The 18,044-nt window shown below is 50.3% G+C and overlaps 1 protein-coding gene across 4 annotated transcripts in view; it reads left to right on the top strand.

Annotated features, from left to right (window-relative positions):
- The first annotated feature begins 5,316 nt into the window (after positions 1 to 5,316).
- WFDC1 (WAP four-disulfide core domain 1) overlaps positions 5,317 to 18,044 on the top strand; it is a 30,731-nt gene continuing 18,003 nt past the window's right edge. For 2 of the 4 annotated variants that reach the window (XM_055413034.2, XM_055413035.2), the window contains exons 1-2: positions 5,317 to 5,767; positions 17,658 to 17,841. In XM_055413034.2, the coding sequence (XP_055269009.2) occupies positions 5,642 to 5,767; positions 17,658 to 17,841 (310 nt within the window). In that variant the 5' untranslated portion in view covers positions 5,317 to 5,641. The remainder of the gene's footprint in view (positions 5,768 to 17,657; positions 17,842 to 18,044) is intronic. The other 2 variants (XM_055413033.2, XM_055413031.2) reach the window with 2 other exon arrangements.

Below are 18,044 nucleotides of genomic sequence, written 5' to 3'. Positions count from 1 at the left end.
CATCACCAACTCCCAGAGTTTACTCAAACCCATGTCCATCAAGTCGGTAATGCCATCCAACCATCTCATCCTCTGTCGTCCCCTTCTCCTCCTGCCTTCAATCTTTCCCAGCATCAGGGTCTTTTCCAGTGAATTGGCTCTTCGCATCAGGTGGCCACAGTATTGGAGCTTCATCATTAGTCCTTCCAATGAATATTCAGGACTGATTTCCTTTAGGATGGACTGGTTTGATCTCCTTGCATTCCAAGGGACTCTCAAGTGTCTTCTCCAGCACAACAGTTCGAAAGCATCAATTCTTTGGCGCTCAGCTTTCTTTATGGTCCAACTCTCACATCTATACATGACTACTGAGAAAACCATAGCTTTGACTATACAGACCTTTGTTCAAGCCACATAGCACAGCAAAAAATAAACAAAATTTACTCAGCAAAGAAAACCAGGAAGTGGAAATAGCATATGCAAAGGCCCTGTGGCTTAGGCTCATGGTGAGTGTGTATGTGTAGGGAAAGGCTGGCATGTGGCAGCAAGGAGAGGCAGGACAGAATGTGTAGGGACAACGGCCTTGAAGGTCAGGGTGGGGACTGCTCGGGGAGAGGCTGACTTTGTCAGGGCTCCTGACGCTGGCTCTTCATTAGAATCAGCTGGGGAACTTTGGAAACCACTGGGTTCTGATTCCCTTGATCTGGACTGGACCCAAGTATGGATGTGATTGACAGCCCCTCCCGTGGGTGATGCTCCCGTGCAGCCAGGTGGAGAAAGGCCAGTCCAGACTGGTAAGGTCCTGGGGAGTGTGTTTTTATCCACATCCCAACAGGACCATGGCAAGGCCTTCAGCTCAGGAGGGGCGATGCGGGGGAGGTTTCATGATCAGAGGTGCTTTGGGGGAGAAAGATAAACAAGTGGCAGAGAGAGAAACGCTGCTTTGAGGGTGAGTCCAGGCCCTGTGGGCAAAACCGTGAGAATCTGGCAGCGACCTGGCCCGGCAGCCAGAGAGGGGCCGAGCCCGCCGTCAGACATGGTCCCAGTCTCAGCTGTGGGAGGAAGGGGCCGCGAGGCAGCCAGCCTCCCCACCTAACCTTTCCATCCGAGTCCCCTGGCTTCGTGACTTCCTGCCCCTTGAAAGGGGACCTTGCCCCGCAGCCATCCTTAATGGCAAAAGAAAGCGAGGGAGCTCCCAGTGGCCAGAGCGGAGGGTCACTTCCCAGGGAGTTTGGTCCCAGACCAGTCACTCTGGGGCGCGGGAGGAGGGGAGCAGCGGAGAGAAGTGGGGAGTTTCCTGGCTGGAGAGCAGAGTCAAGGAGGGAGAGGGACGCCGAGCAGAGGTCAGGGACAGGGCGGCCGGGTGAAGTGAGCTCAGCCCGGGTCTCCAAGGACGGGCGGCCAGGGGACATCTGCTGTCGTTCACCAGCTGGAGCGGAGCAGGGCGGGCTCTGCTTCAGGCCAGCTGAGCAGCCTTTCCCAGCGGCCCTCCTTCCTCTCACAGAGGACACTGCAGAGACCTGGCCCCTCCTACACAGACTCACCTATTGTCTCTGTTTAATTCTGGCTCAGAGGGTGCAAAGCCTTGCCCAGTGTCACACAGCAGTACTTGGGCCCAGGGTCATCTTCAGGCACACAGCCCAGGGCCTACTAGACTTTTATGGGCCCAGAAAGGTGTGTTAAATTCTCTTAAAATCAAAGGAAGTAGGGACTTCCCTCTCAAGACTCTGCGCTCCCAATGCAGGGGTCACAGTTTCAACTGTTGGTCAGGAAACTAAGGTCCTGCATGCCACACAGTTCAGCCAAAAAAACCCAAAGAAAATAAAATATATTCCAGCTTGGATTATATTTGTCTTTTTATCAGTGCAGTCATAAAAGATTATTGTTATTTTTTTTTTAGTAGAGGAAAGGCCCAGGAAGGCGAAAGTACCAAGGGCGCGTGGAACAGTGTGACTCTGTTCAGGTGGCAGCACCACCTTGCCACTGGGTGTGGGCCAGCCCAGGCTCTTCCCCTGCCCCCGGCCTCCTCTTGGGCAGCAGCATGTCCTCACCCCGTCAGTCGGCACCTCAAGCCCGTTCTGGCCAGCCGCATCCTTTGCTTCTCAGGTGTGTGGCTGCTTCCTGGGAGGCCTCGCTGGCTTCTGTGACGAGGTCACAGCGCCGCCCCCCGCAGCCCATCTGCCCATGTTGCAGCTTAGCTCCTGTGGACACACAGTGCAATGGTTTTGAGCCCAGACTTAGAAAGCAAATGTCTCAGTTGCAGTCCCAGGTCTGCCAGTTATCAACCATCCACAGTTTGGCATGTGAAAAAGAGGGGAGTGAAAAAGTTGACTTAAAACTCAACATTCAGAAAACTAAAATCACTTCACGGCAAATAGATGGGGAAACAATGGAAACAGTGAGAGACTTTATTTTGGGGGGCTCCAAAATCTATAGATGGTGACTTCAGCCATGAAATTAAAAGACACTTGCTTCTTCGAAGAAAAGTTGTGACCAATCTAGACAGCATATTAAAAAGTAGAGACATTACTTTGTCAACAAAGGTCCATCTAGTCAAGGCTATGGTTTTTCCAGTGGTCATGTATGGATGTGAGAGTTGGACTATAAAGAAAGCTGACAGCTGAAGAATTGATGCTTTTGAACTGTGGTGCTGGAGAAGACTCTTGAGAGTCCCTTGGACTGCAAGGAGATCCAACCAGTCCATCCTAAAGGAAATCAGTCCTGACTATTCATTGGAAGAACTGATGCTGAAGCTAAAACTACAGTACTTTGGCCACCTTATGTGAAGAACTGACTCATTTGAAAAGACCCTGATGCTGGGAAAGATTGAAGGAAGGAGGAGAAGGGGACGACAGAGGATGAGATTGTTGGATGGCATTACCAACTTGATGGACATGAGTTTGAGTAAGCTCTGGGAGTTGGTGATGAACAGGGAGGCCTCGTGTACTGCAGTCCATGGGGCTGCAAAGAGTCAGACACGACTGAGCAACTGAACTGAACAGTATGGCAGTTTGTTCATTTCTCTGACCCTCAGTTTTCCTGTCTGTAAAATGTGGATGGTAAGAGTACTGACATGATGTAATTTTGATAGATTAAATGAGTGGATATTTTTAAAGCACTCCACTGGTCTGAGACTCAGTCTCCTTATCTGTAAAATGGGATGATAATAGCAATTTAATAGAGTTGTGATAGGTTAAATGAATTAGTTTTTTTTTTAATGTACTTGAAACTGTGCCTGGCACCAAAAAGTACCATCAAAGTGTTTATTAAAAACACTGATTAATATCTGGCTTCTCCACTTGTTAAGCCCTGTAAAAGCAGGGGCTAGGCCTGGTTTTACTCTCGCCAGTCTGGCATATAGTAGGTATTCAAATGTTGGAACGAATTAAATGTTCTCTGTTCTTCCTTTTTATGCTTCTATGTTTCTTTCTGCTGGAAGTCACTCACACTTTAGTATAAAGTATGAATTTAATACCCCCGTCCCTTTTCCTAAAGCACTTATTTGCCTGATTGGTTCACTGTGGAAGAAATGTTCTGCCTTTTAGAGGAAGGAATCACTGCCTTGGTGATCTGGTGGGGAAGCTTTTGGGGGTTGGAAGGGCAGGATTTCCTCTTAGACCCTGTAACCATGGGCCATGTCCTTTGCTCCTTAGAGAGCATACACTTGCGCCCTCTGTATTTTTAAGGGAGCTATTTTCCTGTCTTTCTGGAGGAGGAAAGCGGTCGGCCAGCAGTGGCTGTCAGACCCTGGCTGGCAGGCCTCGCCAGCTGGCCCCTGGCAGCAGAGGAGATGAAAGGCCTCGCCAACTCCAAGGCTTTCCCAGAGGAAACCTCGCCCACAGTTCTGCAGGAAGTCACACTCCGGCTTGATGAGTCCCAGGAGGGCAGCCTGCTAAGCTCAGGATCAAGTCCAGGTCTCCAGAGCTCAGATCAGCCAGAAGGACCTCCGCCACTTGGAACATAAAGTTCTGTGGCTTGGCAGGAATAGGGGAGGAGCCGCCTGCTCTGACATCCTGAGGGGCCCCCTCGGCCCCAGCTGGGAGCGTCCAGGCTGGCTGTCAGGCCGGGACCCTGCCTCACCCTGATCAAAGGAAAGCGCTGCGTTCCCGGGGGGATTTGTACCATGTTTATTTCTTGTCTCAGAGCCCTTTCTCCTTCCACATGAAACCTGCAGGGCCGCTGTGTTCCCAGAATAGTCGCCCTTCTGGTAAAGGCTTGGGGAAGAGCATTTTCACAAGTTAACAATCGCAAGACATTAACTGATGGGGACACTGCTTGGCATCCTGGGTCCCCACGGTCTGAATCCAGCTGAGGAATTGATAGCTCAGTTGAAGAACATTTGTTGAGCACCTGCTGTGTGCCAGGCCCTGGGAGATGTCCTGAGGGGATGCCTGAGAGGTCAGCCATGAAGGGGAGATTCGGGAAACATCCCTGACTTTTGTGACCATCTCTTCGTCCGTCGATGCCCTTGTGGAGTCGTCATGAAGATGAGTTATTCTGTGCATCCGGCCAGTGCTTCCTGGGTGCTGATGCAGCCTGGCATTGTGCAGGGCACCAGGGTGCATGCAGTAAGAGATGCAGGGACTTGACCTTGAGAGCCCACATCCCACTCGAGGGTGTTGGAACTTCCCACTGTTACTCTGACGAGCGACCACAAACTCCATGTCTCAGATGAGAGAATTGAGGAGCAGTCAGCACCCCCCAGACCGAGGCTGAGCTGGGACCCAGCCCAGGGGCATCTAAGCCCAGAGCTGCCCCTGGTGGCGTCACCGTGATCAGACAGGGCAGGCGTGGAGCCCCAGCTCTGCCACCACTGCCTGACCTCAGGCAAGTATTGTACTTCTGTTTCTCCATCTGTAAAATGGATATCATGGCAATGCCTGTCTTGGGGTTGCTGAGAACAGGCGATAGAGTACAAAGTTTGTGAAGTATGGAGCTGTGTATAAAACACACACAAACTGACGGTTAGGATGTCCGTGAAGTGCTTTACTTGCACAAATGCACAGAACTGTCCCAAGAGACGCGTGACGTGTGAGTGACAGTCCACATGCCCACGTTGGAGAGGAGATTTCCAGGGTTCAAGGGCACTCTTCCCTCAGCTGTGTGCTCCACTGGGCCCCGTTCAGCAACAAGTCTTCCAAAGAAGTTTTGTGGGCAGAAGAGTTTGTCAGACCAGCTTCGAGTTTGGACAGAGTAGCAGCCGGAAGCCCCCAACCCATCCCCTGTGTGCCCACCCCCACCCGGCCGCAGCCAGCCCCCAAAGCCAGCACCTCTCCTGGGGAGGGGACTGCCCAGCCTGCAAGGAAGTGCTCATTATCCCAGTGTGACAGGGCCACTCCCAGCCACGTCTCCAAGCAGCATGATGCCCCCGTCTGCTGCTGTTGCCTTCTGAGCCGCCTCGGCTGCAGACGTCTGGCGGGGAGTCTCTGGGGCCAGATGGAATAGGGCAAGCTAAAAATAACCTGGCGGGCGGCCCCCACCAGGGGATGGGGGTGGGGGCCTGGGCTGGGCGCGGACACATGATCCCAGGGACCCGGCCGAGTGGAGCTGAGAAACTCTCCAGCAGTCCGAGCACACTTCTGCTCCCTAATCTAAGACCCACTGGCCAGAGCACCCCTCTCCTCTGACCATCCAGGAAGAAACATCTCAAACCAGCTGCAGGATGGGCAGCGGCCGGAGAAAGGTCAGCTGGACTCTGTGCTTCCTGCTTCTGCTGTTCCTTGAAGCTGCTTCCACTAAGAACCTCTGGAAGCGGGCATTGCCCTCAAGGCTGGCAGAGAGGTCCCGTGTAAGTACCCAGGTGGGGGAGGGGCTGGGGGCCACGGGGAGATGGGCAATTCTTGCCCCCCACATGCGGGCAGGCCAGGGCAGGCATCTTTATCTGAATTGTGCCAAAGTCGGTGGGCAGGCAGACGGACCTCACAGCCCTCAAAGGGCTCCGTGCCTGGAAATAGAGAAGCCAGGGGCCTGTAAAAACACATAGGGGCACAGTGATGGGCTTTCCCTTCCCAAAGTTACTTTCTCCTGACAAACAGCACCTAATTTAAGAGTCCAAGGACTTAAAACTGAGTGTTGCTTCTCAGCAATCAATAACCAAATGTCGAAAGGATTCAGTTATGCTTCCATGTGCTTCCTGACTCAGTAAACACTTGGTGGAAACTGCTCTGGGCCAGGCTCCATGTGTGGTCCTGTGGGTACAACACAGAGACAGCAAGCAGCTCCTGCCCTTAAGGGTGGCCTCCTTGAATCGGGTAAGCAGCTGGATAACATGTGACAGCCATACAGAGGGATGGCACACCATGACCAGAGGCGAGAAGCATGGGCCTTGCAGCCCTGAGTTTGGATCTGTACTCTTGCTCACAGGCTGCTGTTTGATGTGTCTGAGCACCAGTGATCTCATCTGAGAAAGACTGTGCATTCCTTTCAGTTTGTTTAAACATATAGGCAGTTAGACGGCCACTGTTTACCCAGGTTGCCCTAGGCTGTGAGGATGCCAACTTGTATCCCCAAGCCTTGGGGAACTCGTGTTACCCCCACAGGCCTGGGGTTGCAGAGAATGAATGAGAAGCGAAAGGAAGATGGATCCAAGCGCACCTGATCTTGCTGTGTAGGTCTGTGGGCATACCGGCGCCATTGTTCCGACAGCATTTGTGGCTCTGTGTCTTTGTATCCCACGTTGGTGATTCTCCCGCTATTTCACACACTATTTTTATTCTGTTTGTTATATTGATCTGTGACCAGTGATCTTTGATGTGACTATTGTGAAAAGATTGCAACTCACTGAAGGCTCAGAGGACAGTTAGCATTTCTCAGCAATAGGGTATTTTTGTGATTAAGATGTGTACATTGCATATTTTTTAGATGTAATGCTGTTACATGCTTAATATGCTGTGGCATAATGTAAACGTAACTTGTATGTGTGCTGGGAAACCAAAACATTCATGGGATTGGCCTTACTGTGGTGGTCTGAGACCACACCCACAGGATCTCTGATGCCGTGTGTCTGCCGACAAGCGTTGAGAAGGTAAATAATGCAGGAAAGGGACTAGGAGGGAGACTAAGGCTGGGGGAGGATGTCATTTTAGGTTCCCCGCCCCAAAAGGGAGCACAGAGGCACAGAAGGTTCAGGAAGACACTGCTAACACTCTCAGCCTAAGGGTGAAGAGTGAATGACTCCATATCCATCAAACACAGCACATCCTGAGCAGTCCATGTGACTTGGTGACTTTTGCTCAAATAATTATGAAATTGGTTGCTGTTTGGCTCCCCAGAGGGGATGTAGGTTCTTCACAGTAGGGCCCGATTCTGTCCCCCTCAGTGCAGTGTTCTTGGTGCCTTGCCAGTTGCCTGCCATGAAGAAGGCATCCCATACATTCTTGGTAAATTATGGGCAAATGCAAAGGAAGCCCAGAAGGGTGTGTACAGCTGTGTGCCAGGAGAGTCAGGGAAGGTTTTCCAGTGTTGGGGATATTCAACCCCGGGGTTTGAAGGATGAATAGGAGTTTTCCAGGCAGAGATAAGGGTAAAGGGAATGTTTAATGATGCCAGGCATGGTACGATATATGAAGCTGTACTGAGGCTAATCTCAGCCTCCAGGGCTCACACTTTAACAAGTCAGGCAGGAGGCCATGTGCGTGTAGAAAAGCATAGTAGCAAGTGTTTGGAGGGAGGAGAGTCGGTGTTTGGAGGGAGGAGAGTCAACCTTGTCAGATTGGGCTCTCCTGTGCTCTTCACCGGCCCAGCAGGCCAATGTAGGCCACAAAGTATCTAGTTCTATGGTTCTAGAACTACAGAGAAGTTTCTGGTACATCACCTGGTCTCATTTATACCTTGACCCAGAGCATCACAAGAGCCAATGCCATGATATCTCACTAGGAGGAATGAGGAGGCTGGGAAGATTGGGGGCAGTGTGCACTGGGGTGGGGGAAGTTTCTAAAAACACATGCCTGGGTGGGCTTCGGGAACCAAATTACTCAGCCACTGTTTATCAGAATGTGGGTGCTTTGAGTGTGTACTCACTGGATTGAAACTCTCCCCTGTTATCAACAGGTATCTGCTTCCCTCCCTAGCTCCAGGACACAGGAGAGATTTGTGCCAAGAATGTACCTTGGAGAGAGCCCCTGGGGAAAGACAGGCTGTTGACTGGTGACTCAATGGGTAGGGAGACTGAGCAGGGCGCCAGGCCCAGGAATTTATCTCAGTGACATCGCGAATGAGCTGTGCAACCTTGGGCTGCTCGCTGCCCCTCTCTGGGTCTCAGGTCATTACTTGGGAAATGGAAGGCAGAGGATCAGATGACCTCCAGGACCCTTTCAGTTCTGATTCTAATTTCCATGCAAATATCCAGCAGGGAATTTAGGAGTGATAGGAAGCAGCCCCTGCATATTCAGGGGCCAGACTTCCCACGTGGCCCCCACTGCCCCACCTAAACTGAGTCAGCTCTTCAGCTGTGGCTTCTGGGGTGGGTTAGGGCAAGGGGAGGTGGGCCTCCAGGTTTCTGTGAAGCCCGCTCATACCCACTCCAGAGTTAAACAGAGCCCTTATTAAAAATTAAGTCATATAAACTTATGTAATTTACATGAAAAAGAAAGGAAGTCCTCCTTATCAGAAGCATATTACTTACTAATTATCTTGCTACATCTTAACCACGCTCCCTGCCCTCAAGATTATTCATGTCTGTAGCACCTGCGAGGTAGAAACGCCATCCATCAGAAGCGTCTCCATTCCTCGTTCAGCAGTCTCACACTGGTGGCGTGAAATCAGCCCCGGTGGGAGTATTTGCACCATGGGAACCAGTACAGACTGCACGTGGAAAGCTGGGTGTTAAACCTGGACCCGTGTGGCCGCCAGCATCTGCATCCTGGCTCCGCCCCTTCCTGAAGCCCCGCCCCTTGGCAGAGTGGGCAGAGGGGCTCCGGGGAGTTTCCTGGACCCTGTATGCACTTTCCTGCTCTAGACACAATGCCGGAGAGGAAGACAGGCGAGGCCCTTTCAAGAGGCTCGTAAGGAGAAGAAGGCTTGTCCTCTGTGAGTCTCTGTTGCCTTGCCTGCAGCCTGGGAGACGGCGGTGCTGCTTTGCAGTCCAGAGGAAAGGCCACAAGAGCCTCCAGCTCAGGGCCTGGCAGGGGAATACTGCTCTCTATGCACTAATAAAAATAAAGACAGAGCCAGATATTTACAAGGCTAGATAAGACGGAATAGGCCAGGAAGTAGAATGTTTATCAATAGCCCAAGAACCTTTCTGGGGAGCTCAGGGTCTGTTTTGTGGAGCTGGTGTTTTGAACTTTGCTTTTCTGGCATTTGATGAAAGTCATAAGAACAATCCTTCCTACGTGTCAGGCCAGGCGTTCACCCTGCGTTCTATCTCAGGATCCTCTGAGCAGACCCCCAGATGGGACTCTCTGTAGCCGCCATGGCGGCCTGGTGGCCTGATGATCTCTATGTGTCACTATATGTCTCTACGTGTCACTACAGGTCTGTTTAGTCTCCTAAGCTCCCATCCGGGACAGCTGGAAATGGAGATAGGGCTCTAGTCACGGTAACCAAAGTGGAAACAGCCCAGATGTCCACAAGCTCAGAAGGGATCGACAAAATGGGGTCCATCCACCCAGTGAAACGTTATTCAGCCTTAAAAAAGAATGACATACCGGGACATGCTCCAGCATGGATGAACCCTGGAAACCTTATGCTCAGTGAAAGATGCCAGTCAGGGGACTCCCCTGGTGGTCCAGTGGTTAAGACTTCACCTTCCAGCACAGGGGGGTGTGGGTTCAATCCCTGGTTGGGGAGCTAAGATCTCACATGCCTCATGGCCAAAAAAAAAAAAAGATAAAACAGAAAAAATATTGTAACAAATTCAATAAGGACTTTAAAAACGGTCCAGATCAAAAAAAGATGCCAGTCAGAAAATGCCACATGGCCTGTGACCTATTGATATTTATGAAATGTCCAGAAAAGGCAAATTCATAGAGACAGAAAGTAGATTAGAGGTGGCCAGGGGCTGGGGCTGGGGTAGGGGTAGGGATTAGGAAGTACTGCTCACTGAGAATAGAATTTTTTCAGAATCTTACATAGTTATAAGTTGACTATACTTAAAAGTATAGTTAAGTATAAGTCAACTATACGTCAATTAAGAAAAGAATTTCTGTTTGGGAATGATGTAAACATTTTAGAAATATAGAGGTAAGTGGTTGCACAATATTGTGAATTTAGTCATCACTACAGAATTGTGCACTTAAAAATGGTGAAAGTGGCAAATTTTATGTTGTCTGCATTTTACCATGATTTAAAAAATGGGACCCTGAGGGATTCCCTGGCAGTCCGGTGGTTAGGACTTGGCACTTTCACTGGTCGAGGAACTAAGATCTTGGAAGCTGTGCAACATGGCCAAAAAACAAACAAAGCCACTCAAGTATCTAAGGTGCTTCTTAGGGATTCTGTGAAGGTCTCCTGGCCAGGTTTGTCTTAGTTTCATGGTGCCTCCTCAGAGGAGCCTTCCTTGGTCCCGGAGTACCCTGTTCAGGTCTCCCTTACAAGTCTTCTTAATTTCTCAACTTCTCCTTCATAACACTTAGCTCCCATATTATCATCTGCATGATTTCTTTTTTTTTTTTTTAATTCTGGCTTTGTTTCATTTCTCATTACTTACTTGCACAGATAAACAAGAGGATAAACAATTTGTTTGCTTCCTCTGTGTGATGTTTGGTTGGTGCCTGTCGCTCGTCCCAGAGCTGAGCCTTGTGAAGACAGGGCCAGTGTTTTCTGGTTCAGGTTAGCTCTCCTTGCGTGCACCCAGTGCCTGGCACACAGTAGGCCTGAGAACTATGAATTTACCATGAAATGAATGAATTACATTAAAAATTACATTTCTAGAGCAGAAGAGAAGGGGTGGAAAGTTCTAGAAGACTCTCAGGTACCCAGCAGGGCTCAGTGAACACACCAGCTGGAGGAGTTGGCCAAGTTTGCGGCCCTGCTCTGGACGTGCCCTGAGATGGCTTGTCCTGGGGTGAGATGGCGGGTTTCTGAGCCCCTCCCAGAGGAAGTTCCGTGAGCCTTGCACCAGACTCTGCTCCCAGAGCCCGGGTGTCAGGAAATGGCATTCAGCTCACACTGAACTCTCATCCCGCTGTTCCAGGGAGAGACGTATTTTTAGATCTTTGACGTCCGAATTCCAGAGGAAGAGTGAGTAAATCTTGGAGGAAAATTGGCTTTCTTCCTGCACCCAGCAAACCAATCCATCCTGGGATGCATTTTTATTGGTCAGGCCATTAAGTCTCTGGAACATTCCAAAGAAGGGTAACGCTCTCTCGGGGATCAGAGCATTGGGGGCGGGGAGCGTGTGGAGGGAGGGACGTGGTAAACTGGGGCAGCTCTGGAGACTGGATTCTTTCTCCTTAAATGGAGATGGTTTCAGTTTTTTCCCCCCAGTTATAAAAACAATGATGTTGACTGTGCAAGACATTCAGACAATACAAAAAGTCACGAATAAGTAAAAATGGTCTAAATTCTCCAGAACACAAGCTCTGTTGATATCTTGGTATATGTGTGTGTACCTAGACTTCTTCATGAAGCACTTATACTCAGCACATATTGTTTTCTTAACGATATTTTGCTCATGTTGTTTAAATTTCTTTTGAGATGAAGTTCACATACTATAGTCAGCCACATAAGAGTGAACCATTTGGTGGCATTTAGTGCATTTGCAATGTTGCACAACCACCACTTTTTTCTAGTTCCAAAGTATTTCCATCACCCCAAAAGGAAACCCCAAACCCATTCAGCAGCTTCTCCCTACTCCCCTCTGCATCCCTGCTGCCTGGCAACCACCAATCTGCTTCCTGTCTACAAAAATTTCCCTGTTTTGGACGTTTCATACAAATATGATCATATTTGTATGTGGAATTTGTGTCTGGCTTATCATTCATGTTGTTTTGTACCTTGCATTTTTCATCAAATGATGTAAGGTGAATGACTTCCCCAGTGGCTCATCTGTAAAGAATCCACCTGCAATGCAGGAGACACAGGAGATGCTGGTCTCACCCCTGGGTCAGGAAGATCCCCTGGGAAAGAAATGGCAATCCACTCCAGTTTTCTTGCCTGGGAAATCCCATGGACAGAGGAGCCTGGTGGGCTACAGCCCATGTGGTTACAAAGAGTCAGACACAACTGTGTGACTGAGCACGCACTCATGGTGAGTATGTTAATATGATGGATCCATGTTCTCTTTTCAAAGACTTCTGTGGTGTTCCAGTGGATTTGCCATGGTATATTTATCCAGCCTTCTTTGGTTGGACATCCAGGCATGCGCTTCAGTGGACTCATGGAATTGGGCTTCCCTCTGGAGCAGTCCAGAATTGATTTTTCCCTACCTGCTTCCTGAAGGAATCGGCAGAAGAATGGCTTTGCAAATAAACAGAGGCTTCCAAAAATATCCCCCCAAGGAATGAAGAAAAGAATAGCTACCGAATCAAAACCTTAAGGGAACCGTCTTTACCCACGCAAGGCATGCAGCGATAGGATGTTCCCTTCCGAGCTGTGCCGTAGGAACTCTGAAGCAGGCTCACTGTGCCATCCCCTAGCAGGGATGAAAAGAAAAGATGGAGGACATGAGTTGTCTGGGATATTCGTGAAGGATGTTGTCAGTCTGGAGTGAGCTGAGATTTGACATGGTGTTATTTTCAGCTGAGTGGCAATGGAGGGGAAGGCTGGCTAGGGCTGCAGAGAGCAGGGGCCAGGGTGAGTTCTTTCCAAAATGTGTTCCTGGAGAATGAAGTTACATACCTATATCCAGAGCTGGGGCTGGTCCACAGGCGGGCAGGTGGCAGGACCATGTGAGAGAGGGGGACCCCAAGCCGACAAAGCAGGAGGAATCTCACAGAGATTGGGAAGCAGCTCCCCAGACCCAGGCTCCCGGGACAGGAATTTGCCAGAGTCAGACCCAGGTTTGAATCTTGCCTCTGCTGCTGGCCAGCTGCATGACCTGGGGCAAGTGCCTTCAGTGTTTCTGGGTCTCAGTCTCCTCATCAGCAAAGTGGGTGAATCAGAGCCATGACCTTAGAGGACTGTGCTGAGAATTCAGTGAAATTCAGTACCTGTTGACCTAGCACCGCGTTGGCTCACAGTGGGAGCTTAATAAATGCCACCTGCTTTGCCGTGATTAGGAAAGCAGACTGGCCCGAGTTCAGAGCCTGGCGCTCTCCATATGGTGTATGTGCCTCGGTTTTCTCACCTCCCCGGTGGGGACACAGGTCACCACAGGGAAGCAACGGACGCCGCCTCGGGGGACCCTCAGAACAGTGCTACTTCCTCTGAGGAGCTCTGCCAGTCTGCCCCTGCCCCCATCCTCCTCAGAAATGATGGCATTGCTGCAGAAGGTTTTCTTGCTTAAGCATCTTCAGATCCCAGTTACTAGCAGATCTTGAACTCCTTGGAGTCAGAGACCAGCTCAGAGGTTTCTTTTGCATCTGCCTCAGCATCGTGCCTAGAGCTTCATTGTGTGTGAGTGAATCGAGGGCAGGGAGGAGGGAGGAAGGAAGCGGGAAGACCGACACGGAAGGAAAAATAAAACCAAGGGATCAGCATTGCTGATCTCATCCACTCCCTCTGCAAACCCCTGCAGCAGGCACTTCTGGGCCCACTTCGTAGGTGAAGAAACAGGCTCAGAGGGGTCCAAGGCACACTCATCTGGCTCCCACGCCTGAGCTCAAATCCCTGCCTGTTCGTGAGGTCACGGCCATTGCGCCGTCCACCTTGGTACACTTGAATGTGGGACATGGCTCTGAAGTTCTTGCCCCAAAGGGAGAGGAGGCTCCAAGGCAAGGAGGGGTTTGGGGTCGTGGCAAGCCTTCAGACACTGAGGCCGCTGAACCCAGGTTTATATTTTGGATGCTTTATTCTGACTTTAGAAGGGAGGCGTGTAATACTTGGGCTCATGACGCTTCTCTGCTTATGGCCTTGGGCAAACCTTTAATTCTCTGAGCACCTGGCACCTGCCCCCACTGGACTCATGTGACCAGAGACTATGCGGATGCCAGGGAAAAGGTGCGAAATTAAACAAACATGAAGGGACACCACCCACGCGGGGTCCATGTGCAGGGTGAACGCGCAGGAGGGTGCTTGGCACGTGGTGAACCGCCGCTCAGTGTTGCCGTCTCTGTCACACCTCCATCGTCCTCATGATCACCGTTCCCATCAACCGCAAGGAAGGTGAACGGAGCACCTGCTCTCTGCCACGCACGGGCAGAGGTGCTGGGGACACAGGTGGAAAGAAGACGGAGTTCAGAGGAGAGCACATTGTAGGGGAGAAAAAAATGCAACAGTTGATCAATGCGCAGTCCTCCCAAGGGTGACGGAGGGTTTGGAGCTACCTAAGGCACGCAGCGGGAAACGGGGATCGCCAGCTAAGGGCATGTGTGCAGAGACCTGGACTGTGTCAGGGCCAGAGCCGGGCAGGCATCTCGTGCAAAGGCCCAGAGGTGGGACCTCAGAGGGGCCAGGGCACTGGCCAGGAGTGAGCAAGAGGGCAGCGGTGGGAACACATGAGGGAGGCCAGAGAACTGAAGGGGCAGGGCCGTGGTACCAGCTGGGGTCTGACCTTTAGCCCGCAGACTCTGGCCTTTAACCTTAAACCCCGGGGGCTGGGACGGTAATCTATTTATTTCGTTGATTAAAAAGTCTGTTCTTTCTCTTCCTAATCCTTTGTTTAGGACCCTCTGTGAGCATCACCTTGCTAGACGTGAAATATTTTTCAAAACATTTAATCCTTTAATCTGGGCGCCTCGGTGAAATCGGTTCTTTATCACCCAGGGCCATCTGTTGTTCCATCCTCAACATAAATCACTTGGGCGATTTGACTTCTAAGGCGCTTATCTCTTTTGTTCTCTCCCAATTCTGAGAAGTGACATCTGAGTTTTCCTCAGAGAGCCCTGGCGCATCTAAACTGGATCTCTCCATGTGCCCCCCACCTCACTCCCGCCCCAGTGGGGGCTGCCCTTAGGAAGTCACCCACCTGGGAGGCATCGGAGGTGGGGGAAAGCATGTCCCGTCTGATCTCCGGGTTCTGTTAAATTTCATAAATGAGGCTCAATGTGAAAACAGGCTGGGCGGAAAAGCTGACAGTCCCTTCCCGGCCACACTCAGCTTCCCTGCTCGCCCTCCCAGGGAGGCCAGGGCAGCTGTCACCTCCGATTAGGATTCCAGTGCCGGGGCCCCAACATGGGTCCAGGGTTGCTCATTCTGAAGAAAATGAACTGGGAGTTGATGGCGTGGGATGATGTGTCTGCGTGCAGCTTGGAAATTATTCCTGAGGATACAGGAATTGGGGGGGGGGGTGGTGTTGGCTGAGCATGGCGTGGCAGAAAGCCTGAACCAGAGCCGGAAGATCCGAAAGCTATAAGTTTGCCCCTTTTGTTTGGTTAAGCTTTGTTTCTTCCAGATGTTGGCTTTGTTTTTGCTTTTCACAAATTAAGTGGTTTAGATAAGGGAGAAAAGATGACTTCTCTGGAGACAAAGTACTCCACCTAAAGCAGATAAGCAGCAAGGGTGTACTGTATAGCACAGGGAATTGCATTCTGTGTCTTACAATAATGTGTCATCTGAATCAGCTGTAAATAACTGAATCACTTCTGTGCACCTGAAACTAACACAATACTGGAAGTCAGCTATACTTCTATATATATATTTTTTTTTAAAAGATGAATTCTCTGGGTGAAGGGGGGCAGACACCCCACGCTCCCAGGCTGTCCCCCCCCCGCCACACTTGGTCACTGTTACCTTCCCCACCTGGCCCTCAGTCTTAGCCCCTGTGGGTCACTGGGAAGTAGTTTGGAAACCACGGGTCCTTGTGACCACCCCCCAACCTATTGGTAGATGCATCTATTCAGAACCTATTCTTGGTAATCTGACGCCCCCTACAGGGCACTGGGAGCGGCGCATGGGGTTTGCGGCCACCCTGGTGGCTCAGATGGTAGAGAATCTGCCTGCAGTGTAGGAAACCCGGGTTTGATATCTGGGTCAGGAAGATACCCTGGAGAAGGAAATGGTTACCCACTCCAGTATTCTTGCCTGGGGAATCCCATGGACAGAGAAGCCTGGTGGGCTACAGCCCATGGGGTTGCAAAAAGCCGGACATGACTGAATGACTAACATACAGTAGCTGCAGGGGGGGGACGTTCAAGACAGCCTTGACCTTTGAGGCCATATGCCATTCTGTAGCTTGCCTTTATTTATTTTACTTAACATAAAGTTTTTCCTGTTAAGTACTTATACTTGTAAATTTTTTAATTGTCTTTAAATTGAAAAAAAAAAGTAGTGTGTTCATGGCAATATATATATTGCAATAAGGAGAAAAAAGTGTTGACAAAATCTCCCTCAACTTCAGAACCTAATTCTTCTTTCCAGAGGTAATCTTTGACAACAGTTGCTTGTGTATTCTTGTATATCATTCCAAAGATGTTTTTGGCCTGTATAAATATATGCATATTACATGTGTGTGCATATGTATATTTTAAAACATAGGTGCAGAGCATACAAACTGTTCTACACTTTAGTTTTCTTTACAAACCACCTTATCTTGGGGGATTGCTCATAAGCAGGTTTTAGTGGCTGCATGCTATTGCAGTCTGCAGCAGCACATTATTTACTTGGACAGTACAAAGGGAATTTTGAAGTATATGTATGTTGGGGGATTGGAGGATCAGTAGTTACAGTGTTTTAGGTGGGAAGAGTAGTTCAGACAGTAGCAGGCGGTAGGGCAACCCAGGGTGTTTTTTTCGCAATGACTTTCTCTGGCTCTGACTCTGTGTGTTCATGCGTGTGTGTACATGTCTGTAGGCATGTGTAAGACCTGCCCTCCAAACACCCTACCCTCAAATCCAGAAACAAAACAGTGCTTCCTGCACAGATGGCATCTGGTGTCACAGGGATCCAGAGTGGCTTACCTGGCATGATTTCAGCTCTCCCAATCCCACCTCTGAAATGCTTATTTTATTGGCCATGTGTCCATACTTCTTACATGTTAAATAGTATATCATATTATTCCCTTTTTCTGGAAACATAGTGCCAAAAAGTGGGAAAATCCTGAGTCAGGCTCCATGAAAATGCACTATGGAGCCAGCACCCAGGTCAAGAAGCAGAATGGGGCCACTGTGTGTGCTCTTGTGACGTTGGGGTTTTCTTTTCTTTGCTCAGCATTATGTTTGTGAGTTTTATCCAAGTTGTCTGTTGTGTGAATTTATTCATTTTGTGTGTGACTTGTAAATTCTCAAAGTTCTATATAAGCATAGGGATGAATGCTAAGAAGTATATATGTATATACAGAAATACACGTGTACATATCTGTGTGTATGCATATGTATGTACATATATACCCTTTTATATGTAAATACATACGTATCCGTACATACATAAATACACCAGGATAGATGCTTGGTTAACATACAGTTCTCCAGATTCATTCATCTTTTGGCAGCTGCTGGGCTCACCATCGGTAAGCCCAGTGTTCGTCAGTGAGCCCCACAGTTTGGGGCTCTAACAAAGAGAAACAGCATCTTTTCACGGTCAGAGCAACCTTCAGAGGGTGGTTCTGCCAATGCCAGGACGCACTGGCTCAGAGAGGCCCAGCGATTTGACCACGGCACACAGCACCCAGCACATCCCACTGATGCGCCTTCTCCTTGTAGGCCGAGGAGGTAGGCGGCTCCCGTCAGCCCCGTGCAGACCGCTGCCCACCGCCCCCGCGCTCGCTGCCCCCCGGTGCCTGCCAGGCTGCACGCTGCCAGGCCGACTCCGAATGCCCGCGACACCGGCGCTGCTGCTACAACGGCTGCGCCTACGCTTGTCTGGAGGCTGTGCCGCCCCCGCCGGGTAGGATCACAGGGCCCGGTCGGGTAGTGGGGAGATGGGGCGGGGAGGGGGCAGGGTTGGGGGCCGGCACCGCAGGGGAACTGCCCTGCCTGGTGCTGCCTGACTGCGGGAACAGCTGGGCTTAAACTTGGGCCACCTAGGAAATGGGAACATAGCACTCCTGAGGCAAGCATCCAGCTGCATGCAGTGAGCGCCTGCTGTAT

This window comes from Moschus berezovskii, chromosome 22 (genome assembly GCF_049115385.1).
Source record: "Moschus berezovskii isolate FMDL1 chromosome 22, NW_MosBer_1.0, whole genome shotgun sequence".
Classification (NCBI taxonomy): domain Eukaryota; kingdom Metazoa; phylum Chordata; class Mammalia; order Artiodactyla; family Moschidae; genus Moschus; species Moschus berezovskii.
The sequence above is the reverse complement of the archived record's forward strand: the minus strand, read 5'-3'. Positions and strand labels throughout refer to the sequence as shown.